This window comes from Pantherophis guttatus, chromosome 4, assembly GCF_059756535.1.
Source record: "Pantherophis guttatus breed Tessera chromosome 4, ASM5975653v1, whole genome shotgun sequence".
Classification (NCBI taxonomy): Eukaryota; Metazoa; Chordata; class Lepidosauria; order Squamata; family Colubridae; genus Pantherophis; species Pantherophis guttatus.
Genome location: NC_142066.1, coordinates 117,681,123 through 117,704,402, shown reverse-complemented (window position 1 = coordinate 117,704,402; position 23,280 = coordinate 117,681,123). Strand labels below are relative to the sequence as shown.

Here is a 23,280-nt window from a genome sequence, read left to right as displayed (position 1 = left end):
ATTCTAGGTCCTTTCTCGTGAGATTCACTTGGCATTCATCTCAGAATAATCCCTTGTCTTGCTTATTGGTTTGAGTCCAATCCCCACCCCAGGGCCACTTCCCTCCCCACCCGTTCACGTATTTGTTTGTTAAATTGTTAGCTATGTCCAGCAAGCTGTAACATTTTGTGGTCTGGGCTCAAACCACCATCCGGGTAATCATATTAGAATCTGACTTTCCAGTTTATGAGAATAAGAACTATATTTTGCTTTTTTTTTTTTTTTTATTGGAGACAAATGCCACGCCTTGATTTGGGAGACTCTGTAGATGGAAATGCAAAGGAGGACCTTTCATAAAGGCAGCCCATTCTCCAGGAAGTTACAAAAGGATATTTCACACCAGTGCTATGCAGTTATTTGTCTCTGAGAAATAACAGTTTGATTTTTGTGTGAAAGTTCAAAATGAAACCAATAAAAAGAGCAGCAATATTTTTGCCCTTGAAGAAGACAGTCACAAACAGCTGCTTAGTGTATTGTTTTGTTTTTGAATAAAAACTCAATTTGTATATGCATCATTAAAAATTATGGACTTCCAGCAAGCTGGATAGTATTTTCAATAGTCCGTTGGCTGACAGGGTTTTTAAAGGCTGTGATGTCAGGAAAATGATGCAGAGACTTATAAACGATTTCATTCATGAGTTCCTAATATCCAAAGCATGGAGTGAGTGCTATTAAAAGAGTAGGGATTTATTTTTTAATAATTGGGCTTAGAATCAAGGTTTTGCTGCTGGTTACTCACCAGAATAGATGCCATCTATGGGCTGAGCTTGTGGAGCAGTGCCCATAATAATCTTAAAACAGCACAAAAATATAAAAGAATCAATATTTTTTTTTATTTAGCAAAAAAGTTAAATATCATTTTGGACAAAACTATTTGGTCAGTAAGCCACGAGGTAAGTTTGGCAAAATATACAAAGTGTAGCTTCTGCATAGACATAACTTTCAGGTTGTTAAAAAAAATTAATACACATCTGCAATAACCAAAGGTAGTTTTTAGTGTATAATTTATTATCAATAAAATTAAATTTCATTACAATAGGAATCAAGTTATTTGATTAATCTTAAAACGTAAACCATAGGTAGTAGTTACCTTTTTCACATATAGGTATAGCTCCGATATCTGAGAACTGCTCACGGGTGCAAAAACAATATTCAAGCTAATTTGATTATTAAGGGTTTCTTTCTTTAATATATAGATAATATATATACAACTGACGAAAACTGTACTATATATAGATAGATAGATAGATTGTGTGCATACTTAAATGACTGGTTTCAGAGGAACCAATACGCTCCTTTTTATTCCAGATAGTATTTGCTTTTCTTTTATGTTTAAAAGTTAGGATACGAAATGGATGGTTTATAATTTTTATCCCTACAATCCAAGGTTAACTGTTCAATGGTACAGAAAAAAAGACTCCGTCCTTACACTACAGAGCTATACTCTATGCAATCTTTATAATAAACAACCTGAGTTCAAATTGTATTCTAGCTTACACAATCACATCTGGTACAGCACCCAAGCACAAAAATTGAGTCACAAATATAATACCACAATAAAACACAGTGTTCAAGTATTACAGCAGACCTCTCTCTGCCTTGCGACAAGCAAATAAATTTAACTACTTCAACTAACCTATACAGTCCATAAAGAATTGTGCATTAAAAGGTAGTTTTCTTTCTCTTTCTTTCTTACTCTTTCTTTTTCTTTTTCTTTTTCTTTTTCTTTTTTTCTTTTTCTTTTTCTTTCTTGACAGGTAGATTTAGACAAAGCAACATATCACCCTGGTGCGGCAATGTCCCTCCTTTGCTTTTCTATGAATAGAAAACGGGAAAAAGACTATACCTCCAAAATAGCAGCAGGACACAGCGGGTCTTTCTGCACGCTGGCGAGGTACATTCAAGAGCTGAATTGGCCAAGGACAAACAACAATGAAAAAATAAAAATAGGTGAGGCCTGGACACAGTTTCAGGATGTGGGGGAGAGGAGTGGCGTTGTGTGGCGCTGAAGGACCACGGGGGAGGGCGGATTTTGCTGTTTTGACACAGATTAAACCTGCCGTCCAGGATCATTCATCCTTTGCTCGATCTTTGTTAATTTTCTTCATTTTCATTCTACGATTCTGGAACCAGATTTTCACTTGTCTCTCCGTTAAATTCAGGAGCCTGGCCACTTCGTACCTTCGGTCCCTGGTAAGATACATATTGAAGAGAAACTCTTTCTCCAACTCCAGTGTCTGATGCTTGGTGTAAGGGCAACGCTTTTTCCTAGTGGATCTTGCATGTAACCAGTTTGCTGCTGGGTTATCTGCAGGGAAACAATGCTCAGGTTGAAGGAAGCAAAGACTTCCACACAGAAATGTATATTTCTTTGCCCTCATCACTACCCACTCTCACACAAAATGTTGATAGTTTCTCATGTTTCTTTCACTGGGCAAAAATGGGTTTCAATTTAGTGACTCAAGAGAGAGTCATATAGAATTGCAGTAAAATGTCAGCACCCAGCTTCCCTCATATTGTTTATCCAAGAGTGTACTTTTAAAGCCAGCATTTCCGGCTTTCTCCCCACCTTGTCCTCATCTCCTTCCTCCTCACCTCCCCCCACCCCCCAGCAATTAAAAATATGGTGGTGAACAACCCATAAGAACAGAGCGCCCATTGCGAATGTCTCTATTTTCTGACCTTCTCTGGTGTCTCCTCTGATTATACAGGGACAAAAGAATCTACCCACTTTTCAGCTTTTAAGGATAAACCTGACTTGCCTATGAACCTGATTTGTGGGTGTGATCCTTTCAAAAATCAGGGGAGAAAGAAGATGTTTTTTCCCCCCTGAATTGGGCATTCTTGGGTTTGTGAGCTAACGGAAATGGATTCACACCCAGTGTTTTGGATTTCCTTCCTTCACAGCTCCCTCTCCCCCCCCAGCCCCCCCATTTCTCTTTCCCCCTGCCCCACCCGAATCTTCCCTATCCAGCTTTCTAGCGGAAGCCATAGCCAGGGAAAGCATACATGTGACACTCCCTTGCAGACTGTGTGTCTGAGGAAGGCAGGCTGAAGCTGAGAATCAGACCATCTCTGTGAACGGTCTTCTCTATCAGGGCTAGCGTGCCGGCAGACTTCAAGAAAGAGAGAGACAAGGGAGGAAAGAAAAAAGAAAAACAACGGTAGGCACACACACACACACACACACACACACGCACACACACACATATAGGGGTCCGCACGCCCCAGTTCCAGGAAGCCTCGGTACTTTCTACCCCTTTTCTGGCCACAGAAACCCTCACCCACCCTTCCTACCTATTCGCGCGCCCCCCACCCCCAATCCTTGCCGCATAGCTCAAGATGGATCCTGCCTCAGAAGCCAGCCTCGGCAGACCCTCTCGCTCTCGACTTCCCTCCCGCTCTCCTTCTCTCCTCAAGTCCAGCGGGGCCCTGCAGCAAGTGCACTTACTTGGATCCAGCTGGGGTTTGTCTCCGTTTGCCTCGCTCTCGCCATTGTTTTCCGAGAATGCCCCGTCGTTGGCTGGCTTATCCCTATCAGCTGGAGGAGAACCACAAGCATAGTCAGTCAGAGAGAGTGCGTGCGTGTCAAAGGTGGTACAGTCACCCCTCCTGGCCGTGAGCGGTTCAGGTTTAATGCCGTAATGCCTGCTAGCCGGCAAGCCGGGGAAAGACAAGGAGGCCGGCATCGGCTCCAGCCACGAACGCATGTACCTGCCGTCGGGTGGCTGGTGATGCACGTACGGGTGGTAGACTGCCGGCACATTGTTGGCGCTCGGCGGGTGCACGGCATTCCAGGAAGTGCTGAAGACGGACGCTTTCGACTGGAAGCTGCAGGGGGTGAACTCGGGGTGCTCGCCGAGGGTCGCCTGCCTGGCCGGCTGGCCCAGAGGGGCCGAAGCGTAGCGCGACTGCACCAGCTCCTCGGTCTCGTGGAGGAGGAACGAGTCCACGTAATAGTTGCTGAGCGTCCCCGACGAAGACATCGCCACCCCAGCCAAACCAAAGGAGAGGCGAGCCCTGGCGAAATTATGAAACTACAGATTTCATGTAACAACTTGGTCCTTGCGAAGTAGTACAGTCACCTAATAAGTTGAAGGCTGCCTGTCAGCCCATTGGCTGCCGCGTGTCACGTGCCCGGGCAGCAGAACAATAAAGAATAAATCAGTCCGCAGGCTATTAATGGGTCAGTGTTTTCCAGCCATCATTTTTTATAGCAAAGCCATATGCTCTCTTTTTTTTAAAATGCAAAGGAATAAGCAAGTTATAGAGCAAAGTTTGCTTTAATTGTGGCCAAATGAGATAAAAAGATCCGACTGTTTTTTGAGGGGGTCTATTATGATCACTCTTTTTAAGTGGACTATTTTATATCATAATTAATCATTCCATCAATGGTTCTTGTTCCTTGGGAAAAGAGAAAGAGAGCGAGAGAAAGAGGGCAACGCGCAGACATGCTGCTCTCCTTGTGATCGGAGACCTTCACATAAAATTATACAATCGTTTATGCCATAAAGAAAGAAAATAACACTGGCGGCAATCTGTATTTAAATACATATTTATTATATTTCATAAGGAGTTATTGTTCCGGGAGCCACGGGCTGTTATTAAGTCAGTAACTATGGGCATATTCATTTGCGTTGCTCTGTTTCACAGCCGTAAAAATTTACGAGTGCCTGGAAAGGTTAAATTATACTATTGTGTTTAGTTTGGGAACTCACTGTAAATAATAGCGCGCCGCAGAGTTCAGAGCTAACTAGGGCTGGCAGGAAAAAGTCAAATGCAACCCTGGGCTCCTTCTGAAAGGCGCTCCGCTCCCAACTTTGGGGCGCCCCAACAACAAGGCAAGGCTCAGGAGCGATTTCCAGTCCCCAACGAGACCTACGGTACTTCATTAGAGGCGCCTCGGATGCGGATTTTTTCCGACTCTCAAGAGGGGCTGAGTGGCCGGAGCTCAAGCAGACTCGCTTGAAGCTGAGGATTGCCCCCCCCAAAAAAACAACTTTTTCAGGGGGGGATATCTATCCCTTTATCTTTTCCCACTAAGGTTAGGTAACTTGCAGGTGTGCGGGAGGTTCTCTGACTCTCTCTCGCGCACACACACAAATATACACACGGACGCACACACAAGCATTTGTGGCTGGCACCATATTTCTGTGGCACTTCCGCAACCTTATCCGTGACATCTCCCTGTGTTCGTGGAAGAGAGGTATAGTTCGGGGCTCTGGCACTGGTAACAAACCAGCAAAGGACGCGTTTTTTAAATAAGAGAAATGAAGGGTGGGGGGTGGGGGAAAGAGGGCGAAAGGTGGAGAGAGAGAGCAAGAGAGCGCGCGTAAACTAAAGGGAAGACCCGGACTTTTTTTACCGACGAAATAAAGACCCCCACCCTCGATCAAGTTGACTGCAAGGAGAATCCACGCCCCGAGATTTTTAAGCCTCTTCCAGAAGTGTTACAGCACCTTCTCCTTAGGACGGCGCAAGCACGGAAAGGTTATGTGGGACGGGTGTATTGTGCGCTTGGGAGATATTGTACATACAGGCAAACACACACACACACATGCATATATCCCACACGTCTGTATGCGCGCGGGGGAGCATGCATATCGACCGCTTGGGATGTCTGCAGTGTATGTATGTATGTATGCATGCATGCATGTATGTATGTATGTATGTATGTATGTATGTATGTATGTATGTATAATGTCTGTGTCCCTGTATCTATGGCTGATTCCTAAGAAGGAGTGGAAACCATAAGAAGCCTCAGTCGTCAGGTTAAAGCATTTCCCCGCTGGGCTTTGAAAGAAGTATTTCAGTCCCAAACAACTGGCAGTTTGGGGGTATAAGTAGTTATTTCTTTTCTGGTATGCTCTGCGGCAGAACCTGGAACTTCGGAATTGAGCGGAAGGTTACATCTTCTGGCGAAACGAAAAAGGTGATTCGGTCCTCAGATCAAGTCCAGTGTTGTGAATTAAAGTTAGGGCTAAATGCGGGGTGCCTGTGGCATTTCAATCCAGTATCTTCTCCGAAGTGTTCCTGTCCTCTCTCCCCCCACTCCTTCCCCATCCCACCCCCCGTTAGGAGTTTTTGCTTTATTCTGTGGGTCCTTTTTTTTTTTTTTTTTTTTTGAGGAGGGGAACCTGTAACCTCAACAATAAAAGGAAAGAAAAAGATAATCTCAACAATCTCTATATTTTTTTTAAAAAATGCTTTGGGGGGGGAGAATGCAGCGTTAGGGAGGAACCGCGTGCTGCTTAAAGTAATGTGTGAATATTCAGCACGGAAAAGATAGGTTTCTTATTTGCTTTATATCATCTCTCTGTCTTTGCTCTTTTTGTAAAACCCACCAAAGGCTAAAAGTTGAAAATAAATAAATAAAATAAAATTAGCAGTCAGCTATGTATATTTTTTTTACCTAAGATCTTAAAATTGCAATTTGTTACATATATGAAGAGAAAAAGTTTCAAGGCGGTGTTATTAACCACCTTATCCCCAAAGTTATTTTAAAATCAGATGAAGATTTTTCTATAGTAAAACAGTTGAACTCTGTAGTTGTCTTAGCGAGAAACAGCCGTATAGGCCACAAATGAATAAATGACTGAATCTATGTATCTATAAATGTGTGTTTAATCTCTCCCTATACGTACACATATGTAATGTATATGTATAAATGTGTATGTCTCTCTTTGTGAATATATGCATGTGGATGCTTTACATAATTTTGTTTAAAATCTAAAGTTTGGTGTTGTGATGAACTTCCCCTCTCTTAGAAGGAAAGAAAAATCTTAATGCCAGGGTTCCTCAATGTTTATATTGTATACTATGTTGCATTTTGGAAACTACAGTTATTTATTTTATATTAATTTTTAAATGAGAACTAAGTTTTATAACAATTAAGTTATATTTATATTAAAATAATAAAGTCTACATAAAGTATTTAAATAGAGGCTGTGGAATAACTGTAATAAGAAATGTAGATAAAGAGATATATTTCAATTTGAAATCGCAGAAATGAATAATATACAACAAGGAATAAGCAGACACTTCCAATTTTATCTCTCTCGTATTTTTCCCTCTGTCAGAATTTTATTTCAACAACATCCATATTTTTACAACAATGCTTTGTAACTAATATAATTTGGTTACATATTATAACCATATAATTTAATATAATAATAATATAAAACAGGATGAAATTATTTTGTTTGGTTATGCTTATAATTTTACTATTTAAGCAAGTATTAAATTACTTAATGTGGTGCCCATCCACATATGGAAGCTAACAGACTTTCTTTACCGTGAACAAAAATATTTGGGATTTATTTTCAAGGAAGTGTATTTAGGCATGCAGACATTTAACATAATCCACTCATGTACAATATAGAGATTCACAGAGATTGTTTGGGGACATTTATTTCCTAATTCTGAAATACTAGTTCTCAGCATTCTCTCCCGCCCCCATCTAATCCCCAATTCTACTCCAAAGTAAGCCCCACTGATTTAAATATGCTCAGCAGGTGTGCACAGATTTCTTACTTAACATCTATGGAATATCTCTGGGCCGTTTAGAATCTACTAAATTTTAACGATAAAATATTTGAATCTGCCCCCCCCCCAGAGAGCATACAAAAGTTTTGAGTTATTGAGACCTGTTTTCTTTTTCTTTTTTTCATAGAGTCTACCAATTAATAAAGACATTTCATAACCTTATTCCTTTTGCTTTCAAATACAGGCTAGATTCCTCTATATTTAGGCTTCTGCTTCTGTGCCTCTCCACAGAGTGGGACAAGTCTATGTCTCTTCCACATCCACCCAAAAGCACTTAGGATTTAGAGGAAGATTTGGTAGGAGGCCCTCCACTATGGAATTCAAGAGGTTTTGAGAGTTTGGAGACCATTACAAATAAATAATAACTTATCAAGAGGAAAAGTATAGGACATATAGACCCAAATATGGCTCTTGAATGTCATTGTGGGGAGCCACATCTGTTTATATATTTCATTCAAAAGTATGATTCTTAATTCAAAGTCTGTAATTCACACAGACACATATTACATGCTTTGGTGTTTTTGTCTATGTAGATATGTATATATAGATGTGTATTTTAATGCTCCACCACCAACCTAGATAATATATAGGGGTTTTTTTGGGATGTGTGTGTGTGTATACCAATTATATCATACACACACACACAGTGTGTGTGTGTGAGTGTGTTTATAAATACTTGACTATGTTATAAGAAAAAAAAACCTTTTGCTACGAAACTTGTGAGCTTTTCACTAATATTAAAAGAAGACACAAGGCCCAACTTTCAAACAAGATAGGGGGAAACAAAATTACAAAAATTGGATTTCCATCTCCAGGCCTCCTTTAATTGACGTCTGAAATTTGAAAGGTATTTTTTAATTAAAAGTGGGATGAGACAAAACAGAGACTAAGAAACGTCCTATTCTTCCAAACCCCACGTCGGCCCTCCCGGTCCCCTACACACCCCCATACCCAAGAGAGAACTCTTGTTCATTTACACTAGCGGTAAATAACGTGTGTGCGGGATGTAAACAAGACGGCGCAGCGCCTTCCTTCCGTCTCGCGGGGCTGCCGAACATAAAAAGGGAAGGCGACGGGCCGGCACACCGCCTCAGCCCGAGCGAGGTCGCTGTTGCTTATGCCGCCTCACTGGAATGCAGGAGCCCGGACCCATTCCAATAATGATCGTAACCGAGGCCTTGCCAGCCCTGGAGAAATCTCTGCGTTCTCACCTCTCGGGTCTTCCTTCCACCTTGCCGAGACCGCTGTGTGCGCGCGCGTGGCTGAGACGCCCTAAATGCCACATTCCCCTACCCGCCTCAAAAAAACCCAAACACCCGGTGAATTGATTGGGGGGGGGGGTCGAGAGAAACAGAAACTGCCACGCAAAGGGAGGGGGATCAGGATGGAAGAGCCGCGCTGGAAATCAGGGAGAGCCAGAGAGGCATCAAAGGGCGCGCGCGTTCCCGCGAGCTCCTCTTAACGAAATGTAGCTTAATCCTGAAAATTGCTGTCAAATTTTCTTTCTTTCCTTCCTTCCCGCAAACAACAGACAATTGAAATCGGTATTGTTGTGGAAAAGAAAGGCGGTAATATTTTGTCCCATTCGCAGCGGAGCCTGCAGCCAGGGCCACATTTACACTGCAAGGACAAGCAGTCCGAATGGATTCCTCGAACAGGAAAAGCATAATAATTATTTAATGCCCCTGACCTTGAAAAGGAATCTCGGAGTTGTGGAAAGGATCCCCTTTCAAACAGAAATAAAAATCCGAAGTCAACGGATGTTGCTTAGCCCTGAAGGTCTCTTCCATGCGGTTTTGTATTGTTTTTTTTTTTAAATGCCCCCTCCTCCACCTTGGTTTATTGGAAGCAGCATTTCGGCGCGCAGAAAGAAACAATGGCGTTGGGACTTGACGCCTCCAGGAGACAGCGTGGGGGGGGTGTCTCCTCCTCTCCCCCCCCCAGATTCCTTCGGTAGTTAAAGGCAATACTTTTATCCTCCTTAAGCGTCTGTTTGGGATTACACCCATTTGATGATTATAAACTGAGGTGATGAAGGCAGTTTCATGCTGCAGAGAGAAATGTTCAGCCTCAACAACGAGAAACTACCTAAATCACCGACCAGTTTTCAGCTTTCTAATTAACAGGGTTCCCCGTGGCCGCTTTCCTTTAAGCAAAAGAGCCCCGGTGGGGGGGGGGTGGAATTAAAAAGAAAGAAAGAAGGGGGAAACCCCAGCCCAGTATATAAATAAATACAAGCCAGTAACGAATGCCGAGCCTTCCTTATGTTCCCCTCCCCTTCTCCCACCAACAGCCCGCCATCTCCACTTATTAAACTTCTTTGTTTTAAATATTAGGGAATCTGGCTGACCATTCTTAATCGTTTCAGTAGAATGTTTAGAATATAAAGGGTGTGCAATGAAAAGAAGTGAAGGAAGAGTGGGGAGATAGGCCTTCAGTGATTAAAATGTTTTCCGTAAATAGTAATTTAAAAAAAAAGATCTAAAGTCTCTTAGGAGAAGGAGGAAGAGGAGAAGGGGAGGAGGAGGAAGAGGAAGAAGGAGGAGGAGGTGGTGATGAGAGGGGGGAGGGGAAATTATTGGCTGTAGGTTACTATTCAAATTCCCATCAACCTCACCCCACCCTCCTTCTTTACTTCTCTTTCTCCTCCCTACTTCATGGATTCCATTCTTTTAATCTTAGACTTGATAGATATGGATTTATATAGAATTTTAAGATGACATTTCTGCCTAGTCACATCCTGCAGCCAGGTGAATCATGCCAGAACGCCTGCAACACAGGCGAGTGTAATTTAAGATCCAAATTCTTATTGCTCACCTTTTCACGTTATTTGCCTTTAGTCCTTTTGGTTCCGCTTTGGAATTCATGCTCAGAAACTCTGCTAGAGTAACTGAGAATCATACTCAGTTACCTATGAAATAGTGACAACAATGCCAATACTCTATATTCAAAGATAAGATTTTCAGTTTGGTTCCTCTGTACAGCTCCTCGCTCAACTGAAGCTACTTCTTCCTCTAAGATGGCTACAATCCAGATATGCTAGCAAGCCATAAAATTGAACAAAAGCTGACAAATCTTACTACATCATTCCTATATGGCCCAGGCACATTAAGACTGTCTACATTCAAGTTGATTTCTAAAGTATTTATAGGCGGCTTAGTCAATTATTCTTTAATGTAAAAGTTCACAAAAATTTAAAAGTAGAGTTCTTATTATTATGTGATGGTGTTTGCTGTTGTTTTATGGAAATTCATTGCACATCTTTTCATTCTTCCAATAAAATATGAACAGTGTCTCGAGTTTGGTTCATCTTTGTGCATAGCTGCATTAGGATATTAATTTATTGAAGGTAAGGTAAGACCAAGAAATAAAGCTAAAATCTAAATAACGAAAAGAATACTTTGCTTCCAACTGTATTGATATTTTAATAATATTAATTATTTTAATAATAATAGACATTTATACATATCTATTCCATAGGGTTTTTTTCTTCTCTTTGTACTACATGCTTGATTTTTTTTCAATGCATGTAACTTCACAGTATCAAGGAAATAAGGGTTTTCTTCTTTGCTATACAGCCAGGAAATACTTCAGAGTGTGTGCATGTGTGTGTATATGCACATACATACACATACACACACACACACACACACACACACACATTTCTAGGTACAGAATAGGCAAAATCGGGGTCTTCACCCCTTCTCCATTCAATAAATGTTCTTTCGCATCTTTCTTTGTCTGTGCTTGTCAAACATAAGGAACAAATGGTTAAGAATCATTTATCTAAAACAAAATTACCTACAACTAGGAAATGTAATAATTTAACCATTAAGGAACATAAAACTGTTCTTATCTTTCAAGAAAGGACAGGAGCAGTTTCTCTCTCCCCCCCCCCTCTCTTTCTCTCTCCCTCTTTTCCAAAAAAACTTTTAAAGCTGAAATATTAAACATTTGGGGAAAAAAACAGTAAACAAACGAACAGTTTTGGCTTCTTAAACAATATGACTTTTTGTTTCTTTCCACAATAGCTGCTTAATATTGGCTAAACAAGAAAATAGTAATAATAATAATAATAATAATAATAATAATAACAACAACAAACCCGATCCATGTTTGGGGTGGTGTGCTCAAATGTTTAAATGATTGAAAACTACACTCAACCCCAGTTTGCAACATGTGGCATAGCTTAGCGGAGAGGTTCGGAATGCACCTTTCCTATGGCTAGGTTCTTTTCTGATTGCTTTCTGTTGTTGTTTTTTTAAAGGGTAGGTTAGGGAAAGAGAATAGGCACGTAGTGTTTGGGACATCCTATTTCTCAAGGGCCAGGGTCTCCAGAAGTAAGAACAGAAGAAGGGAAGTTCAGAAGGAATGTTGGGCTTGCCTTGCTATGGCTTTATCCCAACGAAATCAATCACAAAAAGACTATGGAGAGGCTGAGAGCGGGACTGAAAGGTTCAGATCCACACAGGTGCTAATAGTTAAAGCCTGACCAAATGGGGTGGGGTGAGCTAGGGTGGGGTGGGGTGCAGGATTGTATCGGCTGCTTTAGACGATTCAAAGGTGTCCATAGGTCCATCAGGAGAAACTGAAGTTGGCTGTGAGCTCCCGAATCCGATTCTCTCTGTTCATTTTCTTCAGCTTCATTCTGCGGTTCTGAAACCAGATTTTAACTTGTCTATCCGTGAGGTGGACACTACGGCTGATTTCTAGGCGACGCTCACGAGTCAGGTACATATTGAACAAAAACTCTTTCTCCAGCTCCAGCGTTTGGTGCTTGGTGTAAGGGCACCGCTTCTTTCTACCACTTTTCGCAGTAAGCCAGGTGGCTGCATTCTCTCCCTTCTGGCCGCCTAGTTTAAAAAAAAAAGTCAGCCAGGGACATTACCAAGGACACCAGGAAGGAGCTGGGAAGAATACTTGAGGGCTAGGTCCTTACTGACCTTAAGTTTGTGGCAACGTTCCAATGGCCCCAGCCCTCTTTTTAAAGCCCCTTTCGAAGGTCTTCCCTCCCAACCCACACCCAGAGACAATTAGCACCCTCCTGATTGATTTGCTTGCCTCTCAAGATCGCTTGAGCAAAGTCGGCCAGATTTTGGTATTGAAGCCAGCAAGGTATGCCAGTGCTTTGTCTTTCCCTCAAACATTTATCTTTCCAAAATAATAATAAATTAAAAAAAAAAAAACAACCCACCACCCTCTTCCTAAGTGAAAAGGCAGATTGATGTGAAAATATAGCCCCATGAGTACAGTGCTAAATTTAAAATTGCTCCATACTTTCCCCTTCTGAGATCTTCCCCCCCCCCCAGCACAAATCTGTAACTCAGCTAAGGCTAGCTAAACCAGCTAAATAAATAAATAAAATCCGATAGCTGCATATTTGGGAACTGAAGCGGTTTAGTTCAACAGGACAGGCAAATCTGCATAGGATAAGATCAATTCCTCTTCCAGAGATTAATTATATTTACATAGGTTGCCAGGAGATGATTAGCTACCTGGCACGTTGAAAAAGGGGGATGGATGGTTCCTTAATATCTGCAGAGTTACAGATGTCTTTCTCTTCTGGATTGAGGCTCAGTACAGAAACATATTCTTGCATATATTTGGATATGAGTAACATGGGTACACTTATTGTCATCGCTTTTCAGAATTATGAGCGATCAGTATTAAAATGTCCTACTTTGTAAAAGTTTGGAAATATTCCTAGTAGTAGTACTACATTGCTATTGTTATCACTTAGTGTTCCATTGCAGCAGGAATGACTGCTGCACAAACTTTCTTCTTTGCAATAAAGGGCATTGGAAGAATGATCCCAGGGCGCTCTTAAGGCGATTCCTATTCATTGAAATGGCCCTTTGGATTTTTACCCTGGAAGGCTCCTTAAGCCTGCAGGGACACTGGCAGGGCAGTCTGCAGTCTAAACTGACCCTGCTGCCTGAGAGAATTTCAGCCTAACTAAATGCTCTGAGGAGGGGTCTGTAAAGGCATCCAAGATCGTAAACTAGAACTTAGGTTCTGAAAGGTTTTATTTATGGACGCTGACTTTTTGCTTACTTTGGCCTTTTAATGAACGTCTCCGTTATCTGTTCAGACATTTCTGCACCACGGTGGGCCAGGAAGGACAGGCTTGGGTGTGGTTTTTTTCTTTCCTTTTGCCCCCCCACCCCCAATGCTCTATTGTCCACCGCCAATGCATTAAAGGTTGCAATTTTTTTTAAAAAATGGAAAGAGAGATGCACACGTGTTTGTCCTTTTTGTCTCTCCCTGTATAAGCTTTTTCCTGAATGTATGGCTTTCTACCGGCCTGTCTGGTATCTACAGTATCTCTGCATCGTTGCACAAAATCTGTGGGGCGGTTTGAGTAGGTTTGTCTAAGCTGCCCTTCCTGGGGCTGCTGAGCTGACCTGGCAAAAGCTCTTTTGAACAGGGAAGGGTTTAAAATCCTTCCCCGCCTTCGGTGGACGAGGAATCCTTACCTAGGGTTTCTTTCTCGGAGAGAGGCTTACTGCTCTCCGAGGGGGCCGGCGACAGCTCTTCTGCGGCAGAAGAAGAAGCCTGCCCTTCTTCCTCTCCTCTCTGCGAATCCCCGGCCAAAGTGCTGGGTGGGGAAGAATCCTCGCTGTCTTTCTTGCCTTGCTCGGGCAACGAGGCGGCCAGAGGGAACGGCGGAGAAGACTCGAAGCTCACTTGGGGCTGCGGGGCAAACTGGGAAGCAGCCACCATTTGCCCTGGGTGCAGCAGCGGCGGCGGCGGCGGCGGCTCCTGCTGTTGGTGGTGGTGGTGTTGGTGGGAGCTGCTGTAGCAGCTGCCGCTCTTGATGGTGCCATAGGCTTGAGACAAGCGGAAGTAGCCCGGGACAGGCACCCCCGCCGCCACGTTATTCACGGCGCAGATCTCTGCGCTTAGCCTCGGGAAAGGCGACAGGTCGGTGGCCGGTGCCTCTTTGCGGGCCTTGTCCGAGTCGTAGAGGCAGTAGGAGCTCTCCTCTTTAATGCTGGGAGCGAAGGAGCAGGAGGTCGCCTGTGGGCTTGTGGGCTCTTCAAGGCTGCAGGATCTCGGGGGATCTAGCCAGACCTCCATCCCTGACATGTAAGTGTGCGGAGTGGGGACCATGCTTGGCGGCGGCGGCGGAGGGGGCAGATCGTCGCTGCATTTGCTCAGGACCGGGAATAGCCCGTAGCTTTGCAACCCGTACGGCAATTCGGACGCCTGTGGCAGGTAGACACCACCGTTGTTCGGGTAGTAGCTGCTGCCGCCGCCTCTTCCTCCTCCTCCGCCTACTGCAACTCCGCCGCCGCCGCCGCCGCCGCCTCCCCCTCCTTCCCCTCTGCCTGAGGCTGAGCTGATCAAAGAGTCCACCAAAAAGGCGTTTGCAGCTGGGGTCTCCGAACATGCCATTTCCTTGGGATAATTTGGCGAAGAGAGCAGAGAGCCCTTCCTGGCTGACATTTCTTGTGCACAACATGCTGAATATGATTAGAGATACCCCCACGCCACGGCGGCTGCGTGCAGCCAATGGAAACCCAGCCTTCGTCCACAACCACTCCCAGTTTGGTTTCGTAGGCGGCGAGCTGCTCTCCTGCCCACGTCTGAATGGCGCGTGTGCGTGCGTGCGTGCGTGTACTTGTAGTTGTGCACGGAGGGTGCGTGGGTGGATATGTATGTCTACAGATTTGAAAATATAATGTACCGAAGGTGATGTGTGGATGTGTGTGCCCTCGCATATATGCATGCATGTGTGAATATATGCACACAAGCATGTCTAGGGGTATTCCACGCGCAGTAGGCCACGTCTTCACGTGGCTGCCTTTGCTAGTTCTCAGAGGGGGAGCAGCATGCATGAGGTTATATAACGAAGGACCGAAGTGGCAGGAGGAGAAAAACAATGGAAAACGCTGCCGGGTTTTAATGAGACTCATAATTTAGCGCGTTCTGGTCTATTAGCATATGCACTAATATAAAACAGCAAAGGCGTGAGCGAATTATTACGTCCTGTACATCAACAAGCCACCTGTAAGCGAACTGTTCAGCCTCTTCTCAACCCACTCTTTGCACAACTCGTGGCTGTCCTGACATTTCTGAAGCTCAGACAACTTTGGCGAGCCTCGGGTACCTCTCGTGGCTCGCCTAGGCGTTAGTTTAGGTCGGTGGTCATCTCAGCCTGGCCCCAGCAAGTTGGAAGTCCGATCCGAGCTTCTTATTAGCAGTCAAGGCTTATGATATCGAGAAGACAGCCCCCACCCCTCCTCCGGCTTCTTAAGATACCAGCCGCAGCAATGCGGACAATTCTCGCACCTGTGTTTTACCCTCTTTCTCTCTGAGTCTAGCATACTACACCAAGAAGTAAGAGGTATTACTTCTCAATACCTCTGCATAGGAGAAGCGGTTCATTTCCCACTTAGCAAAAATATCACAGTATTTGATACAATATATACAAGCACCCAGTATAAAATTACCATACCAGCAGCAAGGTGAAGAGTTTAGGGTATTTTTTAAGGCGATTCGATCCCTAATTGTCCATTAAACCAGAAGTCCAAGTCACAAGCCTAAACTAAAACCTTTTTATGGAAATGAAAAGAATCAAAATCTGGTAAAACATCTCCATGCTCCTATTTTCTAGGAATCTCCCTCTCAGATTAAGGATTTTTCAAGGGTTCGAGTCCTGAATTATAGAAACAATGTACAATTCTTTCTAAATATCTGCATTTAGATAAGGGAGACGCCTCTTCTACTTTTGTTTTAAACGTAAGACCTCTTTTCATCCAGAAATGGCTAAAGCAAAATTGCTAGATAATTCTGTACAGTCAATCTATAACTATGACGGAAGGAGTCGACAGCCAGCAGACAAGAGAGGGAGAGCAGCAGACAAGGGAGATGAATTTTATAATGAAGAAGCACCGAGAAGACTCCATGCCCCCCTCGATTGCTTGGCTTCTTGTGATTTTGGAAGCCATGCAAACAAGGTCTGGAGCAAGAGCAACTCTCAAGCGCTCTTGGCACTTTTTGGGAGGCTTCCTTTTAAATGTTCTTCTCCTTGTTTAACATAAAAAGGTTGCCAGCTTGTGTTTTAGTTCGTCGTGCCCCAAGCCGTCCCAGTTGGTAGCGCTAACTGATAGCCTGTCTCAGTTCCCAAGCGAGTAAGAAACATTCTTTTGAACAATTCAATATTGTGCAGTCTATCTTTAGCTCGGTTCCGTTTTGACATCCACCACGTCTTCGCCCATAACGCCCTCCAAAATGCTAGGAATGCCAAGGAAATCGAGGAGGCCAGGCGAAGGGTTTCCTTCTGTCCAAGCCTTTGCCCGGAGGCTTCCTTACCCTTGCCCTCTCGTCTTGCAGCACTTACCCTTGGCTTTCATAGGAGACACAAAGCTCCCCGAATGACTCGCCCTTCCCAACCAGGGGAGCAAGAGTGGCGATCTGCCAACGGCTCTCGGGGCTTCCTATCGGGCTTGTTTGGCCCACGGGAAGAAAATCGCCTTCTCCTCCTAAGAGCTTCCCCGCTTTGAAGTAGGAAGAAGAAGGCGGGCTAGCCGAGGAGAGTTTTCCGAAGGCGAGTAGAAATGGATGCCCCTCCTCAGGTTCCTGGTCTATGCAGGGGAAGCCCGGAAGGGGATTGTTGCAACTTTGCAGGACCATAAAATCTTTATGGAAAGACACAAAATCCCCTTCCCCCAACCCTCACCGAGGCCAGTTTTCTTCACTAACTTCTTTCTCTCCCACCATTACCATCCAAGAACTGCACCCAGGGCTTCAGCCTCATATGGCTTCCGGCAGAACTGAACCATGGAAGCAATGCAGGAAGAGCAACTCAGCAGAAAGGAGAAATACTTCTCTCTCTCTTTTCAATTTATCCCCACACCTTGAGGGAAGACTGCTTATATTTCTCCGGCCTCTCCTACACATTTTCAGGCTGTTAATGTTAAAGGAGCATTATCAGATATTTAGAGCAGCATCATTTCTTCCAAAATTAATAGTACAGAGACAACTGTTTTGTTGGTTAGTATGTGGGAAAACTAATACTGGTGAGCGAAGCCTTGGACAGAAATAACGAAACAGATACTGCAATGCGACTCAACTGCAATCCAGTTTTTCTCCTTCCCAAGACCTGGTTCCACTCAGAGGAGTCATAAGAAGAAATAGATAAATAATCTGCTTTGATCTGAATAGCCTGTTTCTCCTCTCTTTGTCAAAGCCAACAGAAATGAGATGCAAAGGTCCAAATCCATCCCAAAAATGGTTTTCAAGTTTAACATTTAGGCTCATCTCATGGTTGTGGCTTTCATTAACTGCACACACTTAGTTGCAAAGAGGGAATTGCTGGGTTGAAGACAACAGCATCAGCATCTGTCCTATCATTTCCAAACTAAAGAAAATGAGCAAGATTTTAGAGACTTTGGAGTTTTCTGTATTATTAACCTAAGGCATAATTTATCACAGAGTGATGGTGATGTTCAGCAGGCAAAAAGAAAAGAACAAGAACAAGAACAAGAAAGAGAAACAGCCGGGAATAAGCCTCCAGATATCTTAGGAGAATACATATCCCCACACAAAGATGGTAATTCTGCCTGGCTTGCTCCACTACAATCTGGATCTCGGCTTATCAGGAACACCCCGTTCCCCAAGATTGGGGAGATCAGTCAGATCTTTGGCCCAGTTCAACAAGGCTATATGTCTGCCTTTAAGCTTCAGTCACATCAGGCTCAAGAAAAAGCAGCAAGAAGAGAAACGGGTAAGGATGGAACCCCTTTCTTTTCTCCACGGCTGTGATATTTCAGAGCATATTCCAGAATTGCATTTATGAGAGTTGTGGGCTCCTTTAATCCCAAGTACAGGGCAACAGGAACCAGACATTCAAGTTGCTTTTATTGTGGCATGTTTTGGGAGCCAAATGCATGTCTTTGATGGTCAAGGCACTTCAGCTCTGATTCGAAGCCCAGAGAGGTCAACGATAAAAGGGAATAAGGGGCACATTGACTTAGGCTTTGGATCGGGTGAGAAGTGCCTGAATTCCTCTGTGAGACCTTTTTTTTTTTTGAATCACTAACAAGGCCAAGGCAAGGCAAAGAGCAAATTGCCTCATCAAACCCAATGGAGTAAAACTAATAACATGCAGTTGATTCTTAACTATAAAAGATAATGGTCAATTCTGGAGCAACTAAACTACTTTGGCATGCATTGAGTTTAGTGGCCAAATTTTAAAGCCTTAACAATGAGTCTCGAACATTAACCAGGGCATGGTTGCATTTCTTGGGACCATTTTGTAACACATTGTATTTTCATCCTGCCAAGATGTTTGTCTACGAGATTATGGTAGTTTGTGTGTAAACAATTGCAAACAATCAGACAGTTCCACAACTGAGTGGAACTAAAGGATTTGGATAGTAAAACTACAAGCTCACATTTCAACCACCTTGCTGGAATTACCAAGGAATTGAAAGGGATCTGGAATCTGTACAGGCCAAGCGGATGAATGGAAGCCACCCATACTGACTTCAGGCACTCAACCTTTCAAGAAATCAAGAGGAATATAATGATCATGCTAATGAAATTGTTAGGCATTTTTCTGAAATTAGACAAAAAAAAAAACAAAACTAGAAAGGCAAATAAAAAATTAAACACCAAACATAGGTGAATTTTCCTTCCTTTTCCATTTTTCAGAAGAAGGAGGTGCTACCCACTTATTGTTTCCAAGAATGATGAAAAAATCATGGAAAGCAGCATTGTATTGCTAATTAAATTGGCCTTTATATTTATGCAATGGGCAAATTGAGATTTCGGGACTCAGTTTAGAGGAAGTGAGTTAGAGAAGAAAGAAGAAAAAGTCTGGAATCTGAAGCCGTCTGCTTCCAAATTTATGGTCTCTGCCTATTTTTCATAAATCATAAATAGAATTAATATGAGCAGTGCATCTTCTTTACTGTTGAAAATATCAAGTTGTCAAAAAGATAACCGCTACCAAGCCAGTTTTCCCTCTGGATGAACTCTCAAAAAGGCTGTTCTCCATTACGAGGCTGTTGTTATTATTGTGTTGTTGAATGTACCTTTGGGCAAGAAAGGTGAAAATAACTAAAGTAATTTTCATTTTCTTTTTGAAGATCTGTCACACAAGAACGAGTGACTAAATTTTTAAAGAAAAATTAAAAGCAGGAATGAAAGTCAGGCTTGGGAGATTAATTTCCTTTAAAATGTGGTTTGTATTTGCACTTCAAATGTAGACTTCTTTTTTCTTTTTTTTGCCTGCTGGAATGCTTGTCTGTTTGAAATTCCACCTTCTGGTAATTATATGGCTTCCATTGATATCAATGGGATTTATTTGTGGTGAAAATCCTCTCTTTCAATCAAAGCCAAGCCACACGTGTGGATTTGTAAATTGGTTAGTTGAGTTTAGTGGCATGCCCTGCCATATTAAGGCAATGCCCTTTTTAAAGCATATATTTATCCAAGGAAAAATCAGGCTGAAATCAACACAATCTTTCCTAAATCCACACATTTTGGAGCAGGGATACAATGATCTTTTTAGATCTCACTGTGGTGTAAATTCAAAGGAAGGCCTTTCTGAGATAACAGGAGTTAGATAGGAATACCTTCTTTTGAATTCAGTGGTATTTCTGAACAAATAGCAAAAAAGCTTCAGGTAATTATTTTCACAAATATCTCCAGGTAATTATTTTCACAAATCCTCTATTGCTTGTAGCCTGCATGTAATTCATTTTTAATAAAAGTTATCAGCATTTCAACTCACAAATGACTTTTGGAAGGGTATTGATTTCTGTATTAGTGCAATATTAGTGGGTCATTCCCGCAAAAAGATTTAATCTAGAAAATGCCAGGTGGATTATAGGTAAAATGATGAGTCCATTTTGTAGGATTTTTCCCCACTTCACAAATGACATTTGAGGTAAAGAAACATGACAATTTCTAAACAATTCCTGATGCCCGTATTTCTAAGATGGCGTTCTTGTCAATAAATTTTTCAACACTTGATTGTTTCACTGGAAATTTAGTGAGCTGATTGAATAAGGAAATGAAATACGAATTTCATATTGATAAGTGAATGGAGATAAACCATGCTTTATGTGAGTCTGTGCCCTATGTATTATACAGCAGATCCATTGAAGTCCAGAGGGTGAGACTATGGATAAGTGTGTGTGTGTGTATTTATTCAACTTCTATGGCTGCCCATTTGAAACAAGTAACTCTAGGCAGTGAACATTACATTTAATTTATAAAATCAAATAAAAACATGTATACAGACGCTAAGAAAAATCATAAGGATAAATGTTAACATAACCAAAAAATAGATCTCTTAATATTTTTGGGATCTTTTTATTGATTTGAAAGAATCTTAATATAAGAATAACTAGCCTCTGGAATCAATGCCTTATAAATGCTTATTTGTTTGTTTCTTTATATTTCTTACAAAGTTGTCTCAGTTCATAGGGAGAAAAGAGGGTTGTGCCATTTTGTTAATCCCCCAAAATAAAATAAAAACTGTAATTTTTTTTTAACTGAAGTCCTTAAATGATCTTTTTTTTTAAAAATGGCAACGCTTGGGACATTGTAGCAGTCCCCTTGATTTATATATTTGTTCAAATTAAATGGAAAAAGGATCTGCCAGCATATATGCACTTTATATTTTCTTTCTTGTTTGACAAGGCCAAATATTATTAAGATGCTGTGAAATGTAATAGAAGAGAAAATCTTCATTCTGTAGACCATACAAAGATAGCCTTTCAGTCATAAAAAATTAAAAATACAAACCTCTATTAGAGCAATATCCAAAGGTTACAGCAAATATAGAAGTTTTTGGACCAGAAGAGGAAACTTTAAAAGAACCATCTTATCTTTAAATTGTTTTGGCACCACCAACTAGATTAGAAATTAAGGAATTGGGTGGAAGTTTTTGCCTAGGAATTCTCTCAATGCTTCTCTTAATATTTTGTTTCTATGCAATATTGGTGGCAAAGGGTTGATTATCATTCTATTCATCCTTTGACATTTCAATCTACATTTCAGAAATTCGATTTCAAAGATAGTGATCAAGCACACCACATTTATTACATCATATGACCAGAACTAAAGAACCTAAAAATCAGAGAAAGACGTCTGAGAGAAAATGGGGATCAGGAACACACTAAGTAGTCGTTGTTCTTTCTGTCTGTTAATTTTTGACTTTGTAGATGAACTATACATCTGATGTAGATGTATACATCAATTCCCTGCACATATCTAACTCTTCCTAAGTTCATTACCTGGAAGTTTCGGAAGTCAAGAGATTTCTTCTTCTTCTTTGGAATTTATCTTCCAAGGGAAATAATGGATCCTCAAACTCTATTGAACTAAATGGGAAGCACAGCTTAAGTCTTAACTCATATCCTGTAAATTAAGGAAACCTTGAAATATCACAATAGCTTCTTTTTCAGAGTTTGATTTTCTAAAGACAAAATAAAATTAGCATCACTGAGCTCTTAGTATGTTAAGCATGATTAAGATATGAGGCCATTAACTTTTCTTACCTCTTTGACTATGACTATACTTACAAATCAATAAATATAGATCAATATAGCTGCTTTAAATTCAACCTTTACTGAAAATCTGATTCAATATGAAATGTGAAGGAGAGTTAAGTGAAAAGGACACTTTCTTGACTTCCGGTTACATCAATTACCAGCTTTTCCTAGTGGAGGGGAATAACTGCCCCTCTAAGAAAAAGGTGCACAACAAGTAGTGATGTTAATCAACTGCACACAGGAGCCCTATCAGGTTAAAATAAATGAACTACAAACAAAATCCAACAATGCCACCAGTGAGAACTGCCATTTTCATGGCTATTGATCTAGCAACCTTTTTCCTTACAAGCCTCAAGATTCATTATATCCATGGATTCATTTTTAAAAATAAATTTGCTTTATCTTATACCTTTTTACTTCTTCATGTACTCAAGCCATGAAACCTTTGCAATGTTTTCTGTAGTTGTTGCTTTCAAAGATTCAACACTAAACTTCAAAAGATTCCAAATCACAATTACAGCCACAGATTTTAATCATTGTTGGTTTCCAAAAAGTTACAACATCTTTAAGATTTATTTCCCTGCACAAAAGCTTTAGGTGTTAAATAAATTGCCTTAAAAGGCACACAATAATTGTACCTTGAGAACTATTTCATTCTTTCTTAATTTCCCAATTTAAGCCCCAAAGAAATACTCACTCTTTGACGTATTCTAAACCTGAAATAGCAACTTTCTGAAGTAACTTCTGGCCAACTTTTTAGTTCATGCAGAAGAAGTGAGCCATCAGATTCCACTTTTTCTTTGTAAACATGATCATGGAAAAGTGAAATAATATAATGTACAGCTCCCTGGATGTTTGGAGAACAAAGGCCAGAATATTCCTACCCCTCCTCTCCCTGTGCGGCTTTGACATTGATCTGAAGAACGCCCTCTTGTGGCTGTCAGCAGACAAATTAGCTAGCCAGTTTCAAAACAGTCTTCTTCATAACATCAAAGCAATGCATACAAGATCACCTTCCATATTTTAGATATATCTAAAACCTTTGCTTAGCTTATAAACTTTTCCTCTCTCATTATCTAAATGGAAACATCATGGGGTTTTTAAATGACTGCTTGCCCTAACAATACACACAGGATTTGTTTCTCCTTTCCATCTTCTGCTTCTGCTTCTCCTCCATATCTTC

The 23,280-nt window shown here is 41.7% G+C and overlaps 2 protein-coding genes across 3 annotated transcripts; both read right to left on the bottom strand.

Annotated features, from left to right (window-relative positions):
- Nucleotides 1-850: 850 nt before the first annotated feature.
- Nucleotides 851-20,824, bottom strand: HOXA9 (homeobox A9). 2 transcript variants are annotated; one of them, XM_087892637.1, is made up of 3 exons: nt 16,931-20,824; nt 3,491-3,580; nt 851-2,347 (listed from the first exon to the last, which is right to left on the bottom strand). In XM_087892637.1, the coding sequence occupies exons 1-3, from the start codon at nt 16,941-16,943 to the stop codon at nt 2,109-2,111; spliced, it is 342 nt and encodes a 113-aa protein (XP_087748763.1). In that variant the 5' UTR covers nt 16,944-20,824; the 3' UTR covers nt 851-2,108. The 2 variants fall into 2 exon arrangements, with proteins under 2 accessions (XP_087748763.1, XP_034257903.1); XM_034402012.3 differs by lacking the exon at nt 16,931-20,824 and having other exon boundaries at nt 3,491-6,160.
- HOXA10 (homeobox A10) lies at nt 10,985-16,924 on the bottom strand. The gene is made up of 2 exons (XM_034402010.3): nt 14,061-16,924; nt 10,985-12,437 (listed from the first exon to the last, which is right to left on the bottom strand). Exons 1-2 carry the CDS (start codon nt 15,031-15,033, stop codon nt 12,163-12,165), a joined length of 1,248 nt encoding a protein of 415 aa, XP_034257901.1. The 5' UTR covers nt 15,034-16,924; the 3' UTR covers nt 10,985-12,162.
- Nucleotides 20,825-23,280: the final 2,456 nt, after the last annotated feature.